Source organism: Mirounga leonina, unplaced genomic scaffold (assembly GCF_011800145.1).
Source record: "Mirounga leonina isolate KUSES-001 unplaced genomic scaffold, KU_Mleo_1.0 Mir_166, whole genome shotgun sequence".
NCBI classification, from domain to species: Eukaryota; Metazoa; Chordata; class Mammalia; order Carnivora; family Phocidae; genus Mirounga; species Mirounga leonina.
In genome coordinates, this window is record NW_023270418.1 from 36,773,237 (window position 1) to 36,789,527 (window position 16,291).

Below are 16,291 nucleotides of genomic sequence, written 5' to 3' on the forward strand. Positions count from 1 at the left end.
TCCTGGGACAGTCTGAGGGGGGTGGTCCCATCCTGGGGCATCTGAGGGGGGTGGTCCCATCCTGGGGCATCTGAGGGGGGTGGCCCCGTCCTGGGGCATCTGAGGGGGGGTGGCCCCATCCTGGGACAATCTGAGGGGGGTGGTCCTGTCTTGGGGCCTCTGAGGGGTTGGCCCCGTCCTGGAGCTGTCTGAGGTGGGGAGGCCCCATCCTGGGGCATCTGAGGGGGCAGCCTATTGCCTCGTTGGAGGGGTGCGGCCTGATCTGGCTGGGCGGGAGTGGTGGGGCAAGGTGGGGGGGCCTGGCAGCAGGTCTTGGCTGCAGTGCCCCAGCCTTGGCCATCCTGGGGTCTCCCCGGGTGGGGCTTCCCAGGCCCCACATCCCCACCCTGGGCACCAGGACTTCTCACCACCCTGGACAGGGAAATCCCTGGTTCCCTTAGTCACCTTGTGAAATGAGAACCCTGCTTTACCCTGGGTCTCGGTTTCATTCTGACGCTGCACTGGGGGGGTGACATTCGCGGGGTCCCAGGCTCTAGGGCGGGGGGCGGCCAGCCCCTTCTCCAGCCGCAGCGCCTGACCAAAGGCTAGCACAGGTGTGGCCCCGCCTCCCGCCTGCCCAGGCCTCGGCCGGGTCCACGCTGTCCTCTCTCTCCTCCGCCTGCGGGACAGCTGGGCGGGGGGGCCAAGGATGGGGCCAAGGAGGGAGGCGGGGGGGCCGTGGCCAGACTGCTCACGCCGTGCCCTTCTATGGGCATGCGGTGGCCCGAGGAGCCCGGGGACGGTGCTGACGTGAGGAGCCATTTCTGAGTGGGGCGCAGCTGTGTGCCGGTCGTCCCTGGGTGGAAGGACACGGCGAGCTCCACGGCCCCACCCCTGGCGACGGGCCCCCTAGCGACCTTCGAGGGGCTGTGTGGCCCCCACAGCTCCAGCCTGGCTCATGCACCCTGACCCTGACTGCTCTTTCCAGACGCCCCAGCGCTCGGGTCCCCGAAGCCCCCGAACCAGGGCCCCCTGTGGGACCGGGCAAGGGGAGGTGACCGTCCCCCGCCCTCACGCACGCACACAGACTCACGGCCGACATTTCCACCGTTTCCCTCATTATGAATAAAGGCATGGTCACGGGATCAGGTAGCGGCCACCAGCCTCCGCAGGCAAGTCGGGCCCGGGGGCTGCTAAGGCCAGGCCTGGCGGCCCCCCCCGGCCCCACCGGCAGCTGCTCTGCCCTGTGGCAGGTGACCGCGGCCCACAGCACTCTCCTCTCCTTGCTTGCGGTCGGTGTGTGTCCCGCCTCTCCCTCCGGCCCGGGGCACCTGCTCCTTGCCTTCCGCTCCCCAGGCAGCAGCCCCCAGCCACGGTCCTCCTCCTGCGCGGGGGGGCCTCTATCCTCCACTGGCTCCCGTCCCCGGCCTGTCTGAACATGGGTCTGCCCCTCGAAGCCCCACCGGCCCCGAGCCCCGACTCTCCTCTGTGCCGCGGAGTCGTCAGACCCCCACGGCCTGGCTCAGCCCCGACGCCGGCCCACCGGCAGCCCTTCTCTGCCCCCGTGCGGGCTGCCACCCGGCGGCTCCACGGGCTCTCCGCCTGGCTCTGGCCACAGTGGTGCGGGTAGCTCTTTGCCAGCGCACAGCCGCTGCCCATGCCCCCTCATGTTCCATCTCCAGCCCCAGAACAGGCACCGGCCGGCATCCTCGGCCTCCTCCGTCACCGCGAGGCAGCGGGGCAGCCCGGGGGCGGGGGCCCGGCCTGGCCTCACGCACAGGCTTCGGAGGTCCGGGGCCAAGCAGCCCCTCTCGTCCAGTCCTCCTGGCCCAGGCCCCTCCCCGCCGCCACCCCCACCCCCACCTCCTGCCCTCGGAGCTCTGGCCCACGCCGACCCACCACGGCCCGTCCACTCCCAGGCTGTCCGGGCCGTGTCCGAGTCCCTGCATCAGGTGCCCAGGTGTCCCACGGACTGGTGGGCAGAGCTGGCCTCTTCCCGCAAAGCCCGCTGCAGAGGCGTCCACTCAGTGTGGGGAGAGACGGGGTCCCAGGAGAGCACCCTGCCGCCCCTGTGCTGCCCTGAGGCCCCCACGGCACCGTCCACCACCAGGTGAAGCGCCCCCGCCCCCCGTGTAAATGCGCTCAGAACAGACCCCTACCCGGCATCCTTCTCCGCCAACAGCTCTTCCTGCTCCTCGGAGCTGGGGTGGCTGGGAGCCTCCGCCATTGGGCTGGCGCCAGGACGACTCGGGCCGTGCGTATGTGCTGTGGTTCTGGGTGCTTCCTCAGGCGGCGGGCCCCAGAGCCCCCACCCCCAGCCGGGTTTCACTTCCCGCTTCCGGCTGCAGGTTGAGGTTTGAAGTACATTGGGGCTGGGGCTGGGGCTGGGGTGCTGTTTTTTAATCAGTTGATGCAAGAGGAGAGAAAAAACCAGGAAGTGTTAGGCAAGTTGCAAGGGCAGGGGTGACAGAGAGGGGCCCTGGGAAGGCGGCGGGGGGTGCACACACCTGCCCGGCAGCCCCCCATGCTCCTTGAGGATCCCCTGCAGGCCGGGCCTCGACGTCTCTTTGTGCTTGGCTGGCTCTCCATGAGCACCCCGGGCCTCCAGGTGAAGCACCTTGGCCTCTCTGGATGGAGCTCTCCTGGAGCTTGCAGAGTGGAGCACGGATGCACCTGTCTCTGAGCCTTGGGCCTTGGGCCATCTCACCCCATCGGTGTAGGCTAAGTGCAGATGAGGGACCGGGTGGTCCTCAAGGCCCTGCTCCGAGCCCCGCCGACCTGTCTGAGCTCTTCAGACGACTGACAGCTGGGGCCCTGCAGGAAATGCCCCGTGCTGCACGCCCCCATATCTTCTCTGTGCCTCCTTTACTTTCCTGAACTGTTGGGCTCCCTGCTCTCTGAGCTGCCCTCCCCCCGGCCCCCTCACCCCCATACTCAGGGAGCTTGGAGCTGACCACGCCCAGTCAGCGTCACTGGGGTCTGGAGGCAGGGGGCTCAGGGGCTCCCCCGGGAGGCACTGGCAGGACAAGAGGATGGACTGAGGCCACGTCCACCTTTCACGGTCCTTGACTGCTGGGAGTCACCAGACCAGGGGCTCAGAAGTCAGTGAGGGGTGTCAGGGGGCTGTGAGGGCCAGAACCCAGAATTGGCCATGAAGGCGTCAGAGACTTCCCTGGCAAGCTGGGCTGATCCCGGGCCCCAAGAAGGAAAGGAGGGAGCGCCGGGCCATCTTGCCACACCCAGGTCAGCCATGGGCCTAGAAATCCTGCTGGACGTGACCTGCAGAGGACCCCAAGGCAGAGTGAGGTGGGGGCGGGCGACAGGGCCCCCAGAGTGTTCAGCCAGCAGGTGGGGCCTGCCAAGGGACAAGCCGATGGGGGGGCCGCAAGCCCCCACCCGCCACACACACCCAAGAAGCCTTCCCACTTGGAGACATAGGAAAGGGTCCCGCCCCGGGGATTATGGGGCGGGGCTGGACTGAGGCCAGGCCCAGGGGCTGCACGGGGGAGCCCACAGGGCCCCCAGGGACCCCTCAGCCTGAGGCCTCTCCTGTCCCCTCTGTGGTCTCCAGGGGTCACTCGCTGTCCAACCACGGACAAGGATGCTATGGCTGGATGTCCACCCGAGTGGGGGCTGGACCCCAGCATGCCCAGGGACACAGACCATCCCAGCACCTCGTCCGTGGCTGCGACCCCGGGTCAACCCACCCCTGGGGTCCTTCCCTCTGGCTTGTGGTGAGGTTGATCCCAGCATCCCGGCTGTTAACAGTAGGGGTATTGCCAGGATGGGTGAGGGCAGATGGAGGCGGGGCGCCCCCCGACACAGGGCTTCCCTACCCTGCCGTTCGCTGCCTGAGGGCTAGGCCTGCGCCCTGACGCCAGGGGCCCGGGAGTAAAGTGAAAATGCGGGGCCTCTGAGTCAAAAGCTATGAGGAATTTCCAAAGGGAAACAGTGGTGCTTGAAACCAAGTGCAGGCCCCTTCCAGGCCCACGAGGCCGGCTCTGTCCTCCAAGGCCTGGCCTGACCTGCCCAGCCCACCTGTTTAATCTCCTCTCAGAACTTGGCACCTGTGTTCCCCAGACCCCAGCGCCCTCCGGACTGTGCTGCCCTCCCCCTCTGCCTACCCCCAGCCCCAAAGGCCCAGAGGCAGCCCGATCCCTCCTGGTGGGGGTTAAACTGTGTCCCCCTCCAAATTCCTAGGGGGAAGTCCTGACTGCCAGGATCTCAGAACGGAACCTGATTTGGGAATAGTGTTCTTGCAGGTGAGGTCATTAGGGTGGGCCCCTCATCTGTTATGACTGTGTCCTTATGAAAAGGGGAAACTCGAGTCAGACTTGCTCGCAGGGAGAGGCCATGTGAGGATGGAGGCGAAGGCCGGCGGGGAAGGGGTGGGGCCAAAAGCCAGGGAACTTCAAAGAGGCCAGGAAACCACCAGCAGCAGGGGACGGACCCAAAATGGACTCTCCCTCCCAGCCTCAGAAGGGACCCACCTGCCCACACCTGGAGCTGGGCCTTCCAGCCTCCAGGACCGGGAGGGACGATGCATTTCTGCTGTCTACGCTGCTCTGGCCATGGGGCTCTGACAGCTGCCCGCCCCCAGTCTCCCCAACACCTGCTGGGGCCAAAGGGCAGGAGGCAGTCCACTTCTCTGGGGGCGCCAGGTGGGGCCACGATGCCCAAGGACGCTCTGTGGGGCCTGGGGGTACGTGGGGTGCCACCTGGTGAGGTACCTGGGAGGGAGGGGCTCAGACACTGCCGTCCCCCCCCCTGCAGGGGCACCTGGGCCTCCCTCCTTGTCACCCTCACTTCACAGAGGCCGTGGAGGTCAGCATAGGTCTGCCCCCTGCTCAGCAGCGCCCCCCAGAACCCCGGGCCATCCAGCCCTGGCCGCTGGGCCTCCCACGCCTCCCTTCGCAGGAAGCGCCTCCTGGTCCCTCATCTGCACTCAGCCTGCACCGACAGGCTGGACGCGGTGAGAGGCATCCGGGGACCCTCCGCTGAGGAGCTGAGTCTGCCCGAGACACAGACACTCCACCGTTTGTCCCCTTGGCTTCGTTCAAAGCGCAAGAGGGTGGTGTCGAGAGGGTAGAGGTCTCGTGTCGTCCGTCCTCGGGCCTCCAAACCCTCCGAGGCCGGTGACGGGTCCGGTGACACAGTGAGTGGTCAAGTGAAGCCGCAAGCTGACCCCAGGCCAGGCCGGAACCAGCTCTGCTGGCAGCCGGGGGGTGCCAGGCGGGCTTCTGACAGCGCACGTGCCGAGCCGAGGAGCGCGAGGCCCTGAGAGCCAGGCCGGGAGGAGGTCTCTGCGGGGCGGGCGGCACAGAAGGACCTGGGGGGTTACTGACTCACGCTGTCGGGGGGACACCAAGGCCACTGTCCAGGGGCAGCAGGGTCCATGGGCAAGGTGGCCTCCAAGGCCCGGGTGGGGCGGGTTCCCCAGGGAAGGAGGTGTCAGGACCACACACTCAGTGACATTGGGTGACAAGACCGGAGGGTGGACAGAGTGAGAGGAGGGGTCAAGAGCAGGGAAGTGGTCAACATACAGAACAGGTCAGGCCAGAGAAGGACAACAGCTGGGTCGGAACCTGACCTGGCAGAGCACGGGGGCACGAGGCCCACGGAGGCCTGAACTCAAGCCACCATGGCTGCAGGGAGCATCACCACGTGCCAGCGTCCAGGGCCGGCAGCCCGTTCGGCACGAAACCCCACTTCCGTTGCACCTGCCTCGCAGCGTCCTTGTCGCCTGGTCCCTCACTTATGTCACTGCTCGCCCAGCTCAGCGCTCAGCCCCTCCTCCACGAGCCCCTCTGTGCAGGATGCAGTCGGGGACCAAGGCCTGGGCGCTGGGGCGCTGCTCGCCTCCCGGCCTCATGGCTGGCGACAGGGAAAGGGCTGTGGGCACAAGCCTGCCCCAGGCAGGTGCACCCCGCCCACCTGCACACACACACCAACCTCGCCCACCCACACCCTCTTGTCCTTGACCTCCAGCACTTCGATTCCAGGCCCCTCACCCTTCCCGGCCACAGCCCAGCTGAGGTCCCCCTGGGGCTTCCTGGGGCTGCGTGTCTACCCTGACCTCCAGCATCACCCACGGCGCAGGCTGCGTCCCTGCACCTTTGCTGCCCTCCTCCTCCCTTTGGGGATCCTTCCTGGGCTGCGTGTGGCTGGGGCCTCCTGGACCAGCATTCTCCTCCCCTCCTCCCCTGCCTGCCCGTCGTTGGGGCATCACCCGGCACTCACTTCTGAGGGCGCCCAGACCCCCATCTCCAGCCCAGACCCCTGCATCCAGCAAACCCACAGCTGAGAGCCAGCCCCTCACCTGCTCTGAGCCCCCTCCCTGGAGAACAGCTCCCAGCCTGGTCCCCCTCAACAAGGGCCTGGGCGTCCCACTTGCCTTGTCCACCAAATCAGGGGGACTCCGCCTCTTATACATGTCCCCATCCGCCACTGCTGTCCCTCCCAGGAGGTGGCCGTGGTTCCTACGCCCTGTCCCACTCCAGCCCCTGTTCTCCACCCTGCAGAGATCTTTCTAGAACGCAGAGCCGTCCCCACCCACGTGCTAGGTGCTGGACCACACGCTTGGCAGAAATCCCGCCGAGGCTGTGTCTGCAGGCCCTTCTGCCCGGGGTACCTGGACGGCCGGGCGGGCGGGAGAGAGGTGCGGAGGCCAGAGCGGAGCTGGTCTCCATTTCTGCTCGTTGGTCTGGTCTGGTTTGTCGCGTCCTCTGCTCCCTCCCTCACTCACTCACGTGGTCATTAGAGTGTAGCAAACACCCACAGATCCGCTCCAGTCCAAGACTTACAACATCCCCCAAACCTACATGGATCAAGGTGCTTCCACTCCATCTGTCCCTGCTCGGACCCCCGCCCTGGGGGATCGCTACCCAGAATTTTGTATTTGACATTTCCTTGACTTTAAAAAAAAACTCATTTCACCACGCAGTGAGTCTTCCTAAACCCAGTGAGCTGAGCTGTGGGAGCCAGGTCCCCAGTGTCCCTGCCTCCTCTCCCGGTGGGCACAGACCCTGGATGGCTGCCCGGCTCCCCACTCTGTCGGGTCCGTGGTGGGGCACTGCTTCTATCTCTATCCAGCCGCCAAAGCCTGCTCCTTGAATCCCCACACTCCGCTCTGTATGGGATGCGCCTCAGCCCGGAACACCCCTGGGTCCTCTCTACCCTGCCTACAGGCGCAGGGCCCAGGGGTTGCCTAGGCTGGGCCCCAAGTTGCAGGCTCTCCAAGGAGGGCCTTCAGGGAGCGCCTGGAGGGACGGACCCAGATCCCTGGGCGGCAGTGGGGCCCGGGAGCAGAACTCAGGCAAGGCCACAGGGCAGGCTGACGTGGTCCCTCGAGGTGACCCACGGCTGAGGGCATACCCTTCCCGTGTCCAGCTGCTGGCACGTCCAGAGGGTAAGGGCACGGCGGGCAGCCTGGCCTCCCTGGGCACCCCTCCGAAGATCTGAGCAGAGGGACCTTGGCGGGTCACCGTGTCATTCCCCACAGAGGAGGTGGGACAGCCGTGACCTTGCTGTGACGGTCCTCATCAGGGCCTGTCTGGGACATCGTCCCTTGATGTATGAGGAGGGCCACGGCCCTGGGGAGGAGCAGAGGCAAAGCAAGCCCTCCCCCTGGGCCTGCTGTGGGGCAGACGGGAGCGTGGACCCCAGCTCCGTGTGTCCCTGCTCCGTGGGCACAAGCCACCCTGGGAGCTGTCTGATCCCGGACTGTGCCCGTGTGCCCCCTGCAGGAGGAATGGGGGCTGCCCACATTGCCTGGGGAGGGCACGTCTGCATGACCCCCGGCCTGGAACCATGCCGCATGGACAGGGTCTCTGGGCCTAGCAGGTCCCCTTAGGATGACCATGCCGTGGTCCAGAACTATGGCTCAGACAGGACTCGGGCCACGACCTGCAGGCCTGCTGGGTCGGGCGTGTCCAGGCCAAGCCCTGGGGGACAGCAGGGGGCTGACCGCGCTGCCCAGCCCCAGGTGCAGGCACCCCGCCCCCAGCAGCGCCTGAAGTCCCAGAAGCCTGCGTGCAGCTGCCCGCGGCCCCTCGGCCCGGGTTTCCCCGGCACGCAGCAGTTTGCTGGGCGCCCAGTGGCAGTCTGTGGGCAGTGAGGCTGGGCAGGACCAGACCAGACCGGACCAGTCATGGGGATTGGAATCCTTTATTGACCACTGAGACGAGCCGTGTCCTCCCTCACTCTGCGGGGGGCGCCAGGCCGGGCGTGGGGGTGGCGGGCGGCCTAGGACTCGGTCTCGAACATCTTCTTCCTGCCCTCCATGCCAGACTTCTCCTCGATGTTCTTCCGCCAGTCGCCCACGTCGCGCAGGTCCCGCTCCTGGGGAGGGGTTGGTATGGAGCTCAGGAAGGGGCTGCAGACCCCCGTGGCCTCGGTTTCGCCCCGCCGGGGCGGGCGCTGGGCGGTGGTGCCGGGCCGCGCTGCGGGTGGAGGGGACCGCGACCTACCTTCTCGGTGTCCTCCTTCTTGACCTGCTTCAGGTTGGCCCGGAGGTCCATGCACACCTTGTGCTTGGAGCCCAGCAGCGCCTTGAGCATGGCATCGGCCGACATGCGCACCCTTCTCAGCGGGGGCCTCTTGAACTTGCCTCTCAGGTCGAACAGCTTCTGGTTCATGTCCTCCAGCTGTGAGGTGGGGGCGAGGGCTGGTGGGGGCCAGCGGTGGCCAGGCCCCCCCGCCGGCTCGGAGTGCCCCTCACCGCGCGCCCGGCCCCGCCCCTCGCCCGCTCACCTCCTTGGTGCTCTTCTGGACCCTCACTTCCATATCATACTTCTCCTCCTCTGCCGCGTCGATCTTGGCGTGCAGTTGCTTGCAGAGCTCCTGGGGGGGAGCAGCAGGTGGGGGGCTTGGGCAGTGGTCCACCTGCCCTAACCCCCTTCTTGACCAATGGGGAAACTGAGGCAGCAGGCTGGAGCGCTGCTCGGGGAGGGTACCTGCACTTCAGACATGGAGCCGGGCAGGTGCAGTGGGGGGCAATGCTCAGACAGGTAGTTCTGCTTCTCCGACTCACGGCGACTCTCCTCCTTCTCCAGCTCCGTGGCGGCGATCTGGAGCATGACGCTCTGCGGGGGACGGGGGGCGGGGGGCAGGCCAGTGAGGGGCCGTGGGGCCCCCGCCTGCACACACCCCAGGGTGGCCCTCTCGGGGGGCAGCACCTACCTTCAGGTGCTGTCTCCGGGCCGTGATGGCCCTGTTGCGTTTCTGCGGGGTATGGGGGGAAGAAGCAGAGTCAGGGCCCATCCGGGTCCCCAGCACCCCCACATCCCTCCACGCTTGCCCACCTGGGTCGGTGGGCCCTGCCTGGGGGGGCAGCTGGACCTGGGGGCTCCGGAGGCCCTGCTGGGGGGCCCCGGGCCCAGGACACCTGTGTCCAGGTGGCAGGTGAGGTCCAAAGGCTGGGAGTGGGTGGAGAGGGGCCGTGCCTAGGGACAGTGGGAGGGGCGGGGGATCCCGGCAGGGCCCAGGAGGTGGGGGGAGCGGTCAAAAGAAGAAGCGATTCTGGTGACCTAGCCACAGCCCCACTTCCCCTGCCCCGTGAGGCACGGAGACCACGTCCTCTGTTTCGTCAGTGTCTGGGAGGTGGGGTGGGGCACCTTCACAGGGGAGGGCTGGGCAGCTTCCCTTGAGCTCTGAACTCGGACCTATCCCAAGTAAGGGGAACCATCCCTTCTGTATTTCATGCCCCGCCAGCCCCAAGCAGGTACTCACCTCCTCACTGTCCCAGGGAGGGGGCAGGTGCGGTAGCAGGGAGAGAAGAGAGAGGTTAGGGACATGGATGGGGCAGTGTGATGGGGTGGTGGGGGAGGTGGCCAGAGCTGGCTGGGGAGCTGCAGAGACCTCCACCCCAGTGGGGGGAGGGTGGGGGCGGCAGGGGCCCTGGGCTTGGAGCTGAACTTACTCCCCCATCCTGAAGTCCTGGGCTTAGAGCCTGTGGAAGAGAAAAGGCCTGGGCATGAGGGCCACGGCCCCCGTACCCACAGGTGGGGGGGGCAGCCCTCGGACCAACCCTGCCCCCTGTCGCCCTGCCCCCAGCTCGGACCTCCTTGGAGGCGCTGTCTTGGGATTCCCAGGGTGAGAAGAGGAGAAAGTGTTCCCGAAATGTCCCGGGCGGGGCCTGGGTTGCTGCAGCTGTCCCGGGGGGGGGGGGGGGGGGGGGCGGGCCAGCACAGGTGGCCACCAGAGCCATCCAGCTATTTTTAGTTCTGTTCCTTCGGCTTTGGGCCCAAGTGCATGCAAGAAACTGCTCCCCACTTTGGCCTGGGGTCCCTCAACCTGTCAAATCTCCTCCTCGTGTCCCACCCGGCAGTGAGGCCCGGTGATCAAGGGGCTGTCCACGACCCCTGCCCCACCAGCTGCATCCCAGTGCATCTCCGTCTGGCTCCCAGCTCCATGGAAGCCCCCCCAGAGAGGCTGCTGGAGGCGGCCCCCAACCCCCAGGACCCCCACCCTGGGACGTCGTCCTGCAAGCTAGCTCAAGAAGTGCCTGTCGTCGGCCTAGCTGGCCGGGCTGGCCTCACCTAGCGTCTGGGCAGCAGTGCCGGGAGCGAGGTCAGGCCGGCGGCGGCAAGCTGGGCTGGTGGGCCCAGGGGGAGGGGTATAAATGGCCTCCCCCAGGCTGGGCCCCCGCTCAGAAAGGGCATGGAGCCCTCCTCAGACCAATGGGGGCACAGGGGCCTCCCCACCTGCCCAGGCCGCCTGGCCCGGCCCAGCCGCGTGCTGTCGTCCAGTCCAAGAAGTCTTGGTGTGTCGGGGCGGGGGGGTGCCGAGGTTGGGTTGCTCTATTTAGAGCTCAGTGACAAGTTCGAGAAGCCTCCCTTGTTCTTGCAAGGAGCCTCTGGTCAGCGGTAGGTGGCCTTGCTGGGCCACCGCAGGGCACAGGCTCAGGGTCCGCTGAGGGATCACTCCGGTCCTAAGCCAGGGTCCACACCTCAGTTTCCCCTCTGCTTCCCCAGGGGGCCGGCTTCCTGGGGTGGAGCAGCTCCCCTGCAGCTCACTGCTGCCTTTGCCAGGCGTCCCCGGGCATGAGCTGGCCGCGTCCCTTCCTTCCTCCAAGCTGGCTCCAGCTCAGGGGCAAGGCCTGGACCCCCAAATGTGGCCCACGGCAGTGGCGGGGGCCCTCTGGGTGGGGGCTGCCCTCCCCCCACTGGGATCCTGTCCTCCCGGGAACAGGAGGGAGGGTGCCTGGACGTGCAGTGGGCCGGAACGCCCTGCCCTGGGGTGGTTCCTGGCTCACTCGGAACACGTCCTTCAACCCAAGGATGGCGGCACCACCCGCCTGGGAACCTCTCCCTGACCCAAGGGGCCTGGGGCCCGCCTGGGCAGGCCCGGCACTGCTGCCCTTCTCACCCTGGCCCGGGCCTGCGCCCCCCGCCCGGGCCCCCACCCAGCAGAGACATCCGGAGGACCATGACTTGGCATCCTCCGAGCTGGGGGTGCGTGGCCCCAGCCCTGCCGGCCTCAGGGCCGTGGGGAGGGTCAGGGGAGCTGAAGCCGTCCAGATGTGTGGGGATTAGAGCTGCATTCCTGGCCAGGGCTGAGCCCCCGGAGGCCCAAGGAGGCTTCCTAAGACATCTACTGCCCCCTGCCGTCTCGAAGAGGAAGCCCCGCAGCAACAGCCCTTGGAAAGTGTGGGGCCCTGCGGGGGGGCTAAGGCAGCCCCTTGGGTTGGGGTCCTTTCCCTCCACTGTCACTACCCCCCAAATGCCTCCCAATTACCCCTTGTGTCCCCATGGGGCCGGCTGTAGTCTTCCTCCCGGACCCAGCAGCCCCACTGACAGGGAGGACTGCTTACGTCTTCCTACCATCCCCGTCGGGCTTGAAGGGGACCCCTTCACCCCCCTGAGGGGTCGGGCACTGGCCAGAGGCCTCAGGGCCCAGCGAGCCTGGAGAGAGTCCTCTCCCCGCAGCAGCGATGGAGGAGTCCCTGACCCCGTGTCCCCACAGGCTCGGGAAAGACACATGGCCCCAGCAAAAGGAGGGATTTATTACAGCGGCCCCCCGGGGCAGCCTGGACAGCACCCACACCTCAGTCCCGTGGGCCAGGCAAGGGCAGGTGCGGGCGGGGCTTCAGGGCCAGAGCCTGGTCCACCTCCCCGGCCGGCTGCAGGTGGTGCCACTGGGCAACAGGCCGCCGGGCGTGGGCCAGCGTGTCTGCCCGCGGCTGCAGAGGCTGCCCAGAGGCTGCCCAGAGGCTGCCCAGAGGCCCGGGCGCCGAGCAGCTCAGCCCGAACCCGTGGGCCCCGGTCCCGGACAGCCAGCACCAGATCCACGCTCTGGGCGGAGGCAGGCCGAAGCTCATGGGGAAAGAGAAAGACAGCAGTCGGTTTGGCCCCAAGGGTGCTCCCACCCACCGCTTCCTCCAGGCAGCCCACCTGGATCTGACTGAAGGGCACGAGGAAGGTGAAGGCCTCGTTGAAGTAGGGGGAGGCTGTGCCCTTGCGAGCCGAAGTCTTTCTCTTCCTCCACTTCCTCTGGTTCAGCATGAGCTGGATCTTCACGCAGGGGTCTGGGCAGGCGAAAGGGATCAGAGGTGTGCCAGGTCTGAGGGCCAAGCGCGGGGCTCCCCCCTCCACGCAGAGGGGCAGGTACGGCTCTCACCTGCCAGGCCCAGGCTCAGGCCTCGCGCCTCCAGCACCACCACGGTTAGCCGGCCCGAGCTGGGGACGTACCGGAGCAAGAAACACAGCTCTCCAGACCGCTCGGGCTGTGGGCAGCGAGACGGGGCCTCAGTCTCCCGTGTGGCACCCAGGGCAGGGCCAGGCTGGAGCACGGCAGTCCATGGCCTCACCTCGGTGGCGCCCGGCAGGCCCAGCTGGCACCACTACTCCAGGATGTGCTGCAGGTCGATGGCACCCAGTGGCAGGCTGAGACTGCCCAGCGGCTCGTGGGCAGAGAAGCACCTGAAGCTCAGCACCCACACCTGCAGGGTGGTCTGAGACAGCTCTTCCTGCAGTACCTGCAAGCAAGGGTGTGAGCTGGGCACCCCCACGCGGCCCAGGCCCCCCGGCCACCCAGCCCAGATGCATGTGGAAGCAGCAGGTCCCCTAGAACGTGGGGCAGAGTGTGCCACGGTGCCCTGCCTGGCTGGACGGGCTGACTCGGGCATAGGGGTCCACCGTGCCGCCCGGACCACAGGCCCTCAGGTCTGTAGCCTGCTTGAGGCCCACTTTGATCTGGGAGTCAGGGGTGGCTCAGCCCCCTGGGCCCTCCCTGGTCAGCCCCGCACCCAGCACCCACCCGGCACCCAACCCCTCCCTGAACCCGCAGGCCCTCTGCACCAGCAAAGGGGGCTCCGCACCTCCCGCCTTCCAAAGTCATACTCCAGGGAGAGCTGCAGGCGCCCCCAGTGCTGGGGGCCCCCCGGGGCAGTCTCCAAGTTATCCATGTCCGGTTGCACCTGTTGGGTAGGTAGGGATAGGTGACAGGTGCTGCTGGGACGCCCAAGGAGGCAGCGCCACATCCCAGGCCAGGCCACACAAGGGCTCACATCCTCAGCTCAGCTCTGTGAGACGGGGCTTAGCTGCTGGATCTCCCCCAAATTGATTTCGAGTACCACTGCCTTCCTGAAGAACCTCCTGTGGCTCCCCGCGGCCCGTGGACCAACCTCTGGGGCTGGCACTTGGGGCCTCCAGGCCTTAGTCCCACCTGCCTCCCTTTTCTCCTGCCTCCCTCTCACCTTCGCTCCTCACCTCCCCTGCTGGGAGGGCCTTCCCTGCCTCTGCTCCTGGGCAACCAGACCAGCTTGGGGGCTGAGCTTGCCCCGACCCTGGGCCTTGAGCTGCCCTCGGGGGCGGCCCAGCCCGGAGCTGGGCACCGGGGAGCGCTGGTGCATGCTCCTCACCAGGTAGGTGCCGGTGGTGGTCCCTTGAGGACCGCCCAGGCCCACAGCCTCCCTGTCCCTGGGCCTCTTCCTGTGGGCAGCACAGAGGTTGCAGGAGACCGTGAGGACACCAGCTGCCACAGCGAGGGCAATGAGCACCCAGCGGGGCCCTGGGGGTGGATGCAGAAATGCAGCTGAGATGCCTCCGTGGACAGCAGCTGCCCGCCCCCCCCGCCCCAGGGGTCCCACAACTCACAGGGGAGCCTGACGATGAGGTCTGGAATGAGCCCGGGTACAGCCGTGGTGCCCGCCGGGGCCGGGGTGCTGTGGGGGCCCCAGGGGTGCCCCATCTCCTGTCCCTGCTGGCTGGGAGCAGACAGCCGGGGTGGCCGGCTCACCTCTGGGGCTGGCCCCCCGGCCCCCGGCCAACTGCCCCATCTGCCCAGCAGCAGCGGGCCCAGGGTCTGCCTGGGCAAGGAGGCAGCCCAGGGTGGCCAGGGGCAAGGGCTCTGAGTGGAGCCAAGGGGAGGGAGGCGCTGGGCTCTGGCCAAAGTGCCGGCTTGCCTGCCACAGGCCCAGCCTCCTGGCCACCTCCCCAGCCCCCAGCCCCCAGCCCCCAACCCCCAGCCAAGCAGGCCAGGCCTCCTCATTACAGAGCCTCCTCCTCCAGGAAGCCCCCTCCTTCCCGGCCTCTCTCCCCTGGGCCCTGGGCCCCGCCTGGGGGCTGTTGCGGGTCCCGACTCGTCCCTGGCCCTGACCTCAGGCCCGCCCTGGTTGTCGGTCACATGGGTGAAGCCCTGTTCACACGTGGGGGTTGCGGCGGCCCGGGAGTAACCGGGGAGCGTGGAGACGGGGGCCCTGAGGGACCAGGGCTCTGCTGGGGTCATGGGGGCACGTAGGGAGAGGAGTGGGGGTCGGCTGCTGGGGGGAGCCTGTCCAAGCAAGCCTGGGCTGAAGATACGTTCCCAGCAAGGGCGCCGTGCCAGGAGCGCCCGGGGAGCAGGTGAGGTGGGGGCAGGCAGGGACAGGGTGAAGCTGACAGCGGCCAGAACATTCCTTGCAAACTGACTCAGCAGCCGCTGCCCGGACCTGCCCACCTGCCGACCTGCCACCCTTCTTGCTGGTGGGAGGGAGGGTGGGCCTGGCGCAGCCTAGCTGCCTGGGGCCCGGGCTGGGAGTACACCTGGCCCGCCTGGGCGGGCTGCTCCCGCCCACAGCAGGGACCGGGGATTCGGAGCGGGGGGGCCGGATGCCACGCCGGGGCACGCTGGGACCCCAGACCCACGGGAACCCCCCCGGCTCAGCTCCTCCCGGCCTCCCCTCCCCTGGGGGGCACTGGCAGCCAAGGTCATGGTTCCTCCAACCAGGGGCTCTGCCTCTTCATCCACAAGAGCCTGCCTCCCCTCCACCCAGGGGCCTGGGCCACACTCCCTCCAGGAGTAAGGGGGCAGTAGGGCTGGATCCCCTCCCTTCTGCACCCCACATGGGGAGAGGCAGGAAGGAGCCCCACCGCGATCCCACAGATGACACCCATGCACACGGCACTGATGCCCCCTCCCCAGTGGGCTGGATGGAGGCCGCCCTGCTCCCAGAACCCCTGACCCTTCTGAATTCGGTGGAGGGAGCTTTAGCTCAGAGAGTGCCCAGGCCCCAGGTGTCCCACTCCCAGGCCCGGCTGTGCCACCCTCAAGGGGCTGTGTGTGCATTGTCCCTGCAGGGTCTTGTACAAATAGGAAGCTGACAGCTGGGGGAGGGGCAGACGGCCAGGGAGCTGCAGCACCGAGAAGGCCCGCCCCGCAGGCAGGAGGAAACAGCGCTCAGAGAGAAGGGCCCGGGCCTGGTTTAACGCCCCCCATTGCTGTCTTGAAATTCTAACCATTTGGCACCAAAGGCTGCACGTTTTCTGCATGGGCCCTGCAAATTACGGGGCTGATTCTGGTTGGGCTCCCTTTGGGTGATCCCCTGCCGTGGGGTGCGGGTGCTCGGGGAAGCCCACAGGCCTCCACGCCCTCTGTCCTCAGAAGGACACCCTAGGTCTGCTCTGCAGCCCACGTGGCTGGTGGAGGGCCTCGGGGAGGGGCGGCGGATGGCCTGAGGGCTCCTGGGGGTCCTGCAGGGCCCTGGAGCAGGACTCCCGAGGCCAAATCCCGAGCCCCCAGCCCCCACATGGAACTGAGAGTGAAGCCTGACTTTCCGGAATGCCAGGGCCCATGTGTCTTCTGGAACTAAAGTCGCTTCACTGGAGACTTATGGTTGAGAATTCCAGGTGCGAGGTCAGCACAGCATCTGTGTGTGTGTGTGCACGTGTGCGTGTGGACTGCGTGTGTGTGCCTCTCCCCGTGTCCCCGGGCGGGGGCGGGGGCGGGGCAGGCACGCACTCTCGGGGTTGGGGACTGCAGGCCTGGCAGGATTCCCGGGCCATCCCAGTGAAGGTGGACCCCGGGACCACAGGACATGTCTGGAGGCTGGCCC

The 16,291-nt window shown here is 67.5% G+C and overlaps 3 protein-coding genes across 4 annotated transcripts in view; all 3 read right to left on the reverse strand.

Moving 5' to 3' along the window:
• Positions 1–2,298, reverse strand: part of LSP1 (lymphocyte specific protein 1) — a 39,277-nt gene extending 36,979 nt beyond the window's left edge. The window contains exon 1 of one of the 2 annotated variants that reach the window (XM_035013582.1): positions 2,139–2,298. In XM_035013582.1, the coding sequence (XP_034869473.1) occupies positions 2,139–2,206 (68 nt within the window). In that variant the 5' untranslated portion in view covers positions 2,207–2,298. The remainder of the gene's footprint in view (positions 1–2,138) is intronic. The other variant, XM_035013579.1, reaches the window with a different exon arrangement.
• Positions 2,299–8,126: 5,828 nt separating this feature from the next.
• TNNI2 (troponin I2, fast skeletal type) lies at positions 8,127–10,591 on the reverse strand. Its single transcript, XM_035013583.1, has 8 exons — positions 10,518–10,591; positions 9,899–9,928; positions 9,709–9,715; positions 9,160–9,201; positions 8,934–9,062; positions 8,731–8,820; positions 8,448–8,624; positions 8,127–8,319 (listed from the first exon to the last, which is right to left on the reverse strand). Exons 2-8 carry the CDS (start codon positions 9,904–9,906, stop codon positions 8,224–8,226), a joined length of 549 nt encoding a protein of 182 aa, XP_034869474.1. The 5' UTR covers positions 9,907–9,928; positions 10,518–10,591; the 3' UTR covers positions 8,127–8,223.
• Positions 10,592–12,025: 1,434 nt separating this feature from the next.
• On the reverse strand, positions 12,026–14,706 carry SYT8 (synaptotagmin 8). Its single transcript, XM_035013766.1, is given in 10 exon segments — positions 12,026–12,184; positions 12,186–12,272; positions 12,372–12,505; positions 12,598–12,703; positions 12,788–12,951; positions 13,022–13,172; positions 13,298–13,396; positions 13,841–13,989; positions 14,076–14,178; positions 14,578–14,706. Coding segments are annotated over 10 exon segments (1,281 nt in total).
• Positions 14,707–16,291: the final 1,585 nt, after the last annotated feature.

What these genes read in the sequence shown, in the direction of transcription:
- TNNI2 (XM_035013583.1), bottom strand. An exon ending in GCTCCATGTCTGAAGTGCAG is followed by an intron (nt 8,821 to 8,933) that starts GTACCCTCCCCG and finishes GCTCCCCCCCAG; the next exon opens with GAGCTCTGCAAGCAACTGCA. An exon ending in TCCAGAAGAGCACCAAGGAG is followed by an intron (nt 8,625 to 8,730) that starts GTGAGCGGGCGA and finishes CCCACCTCACAG; the next exon opens with CTGGAGGACATGAACCAGAA.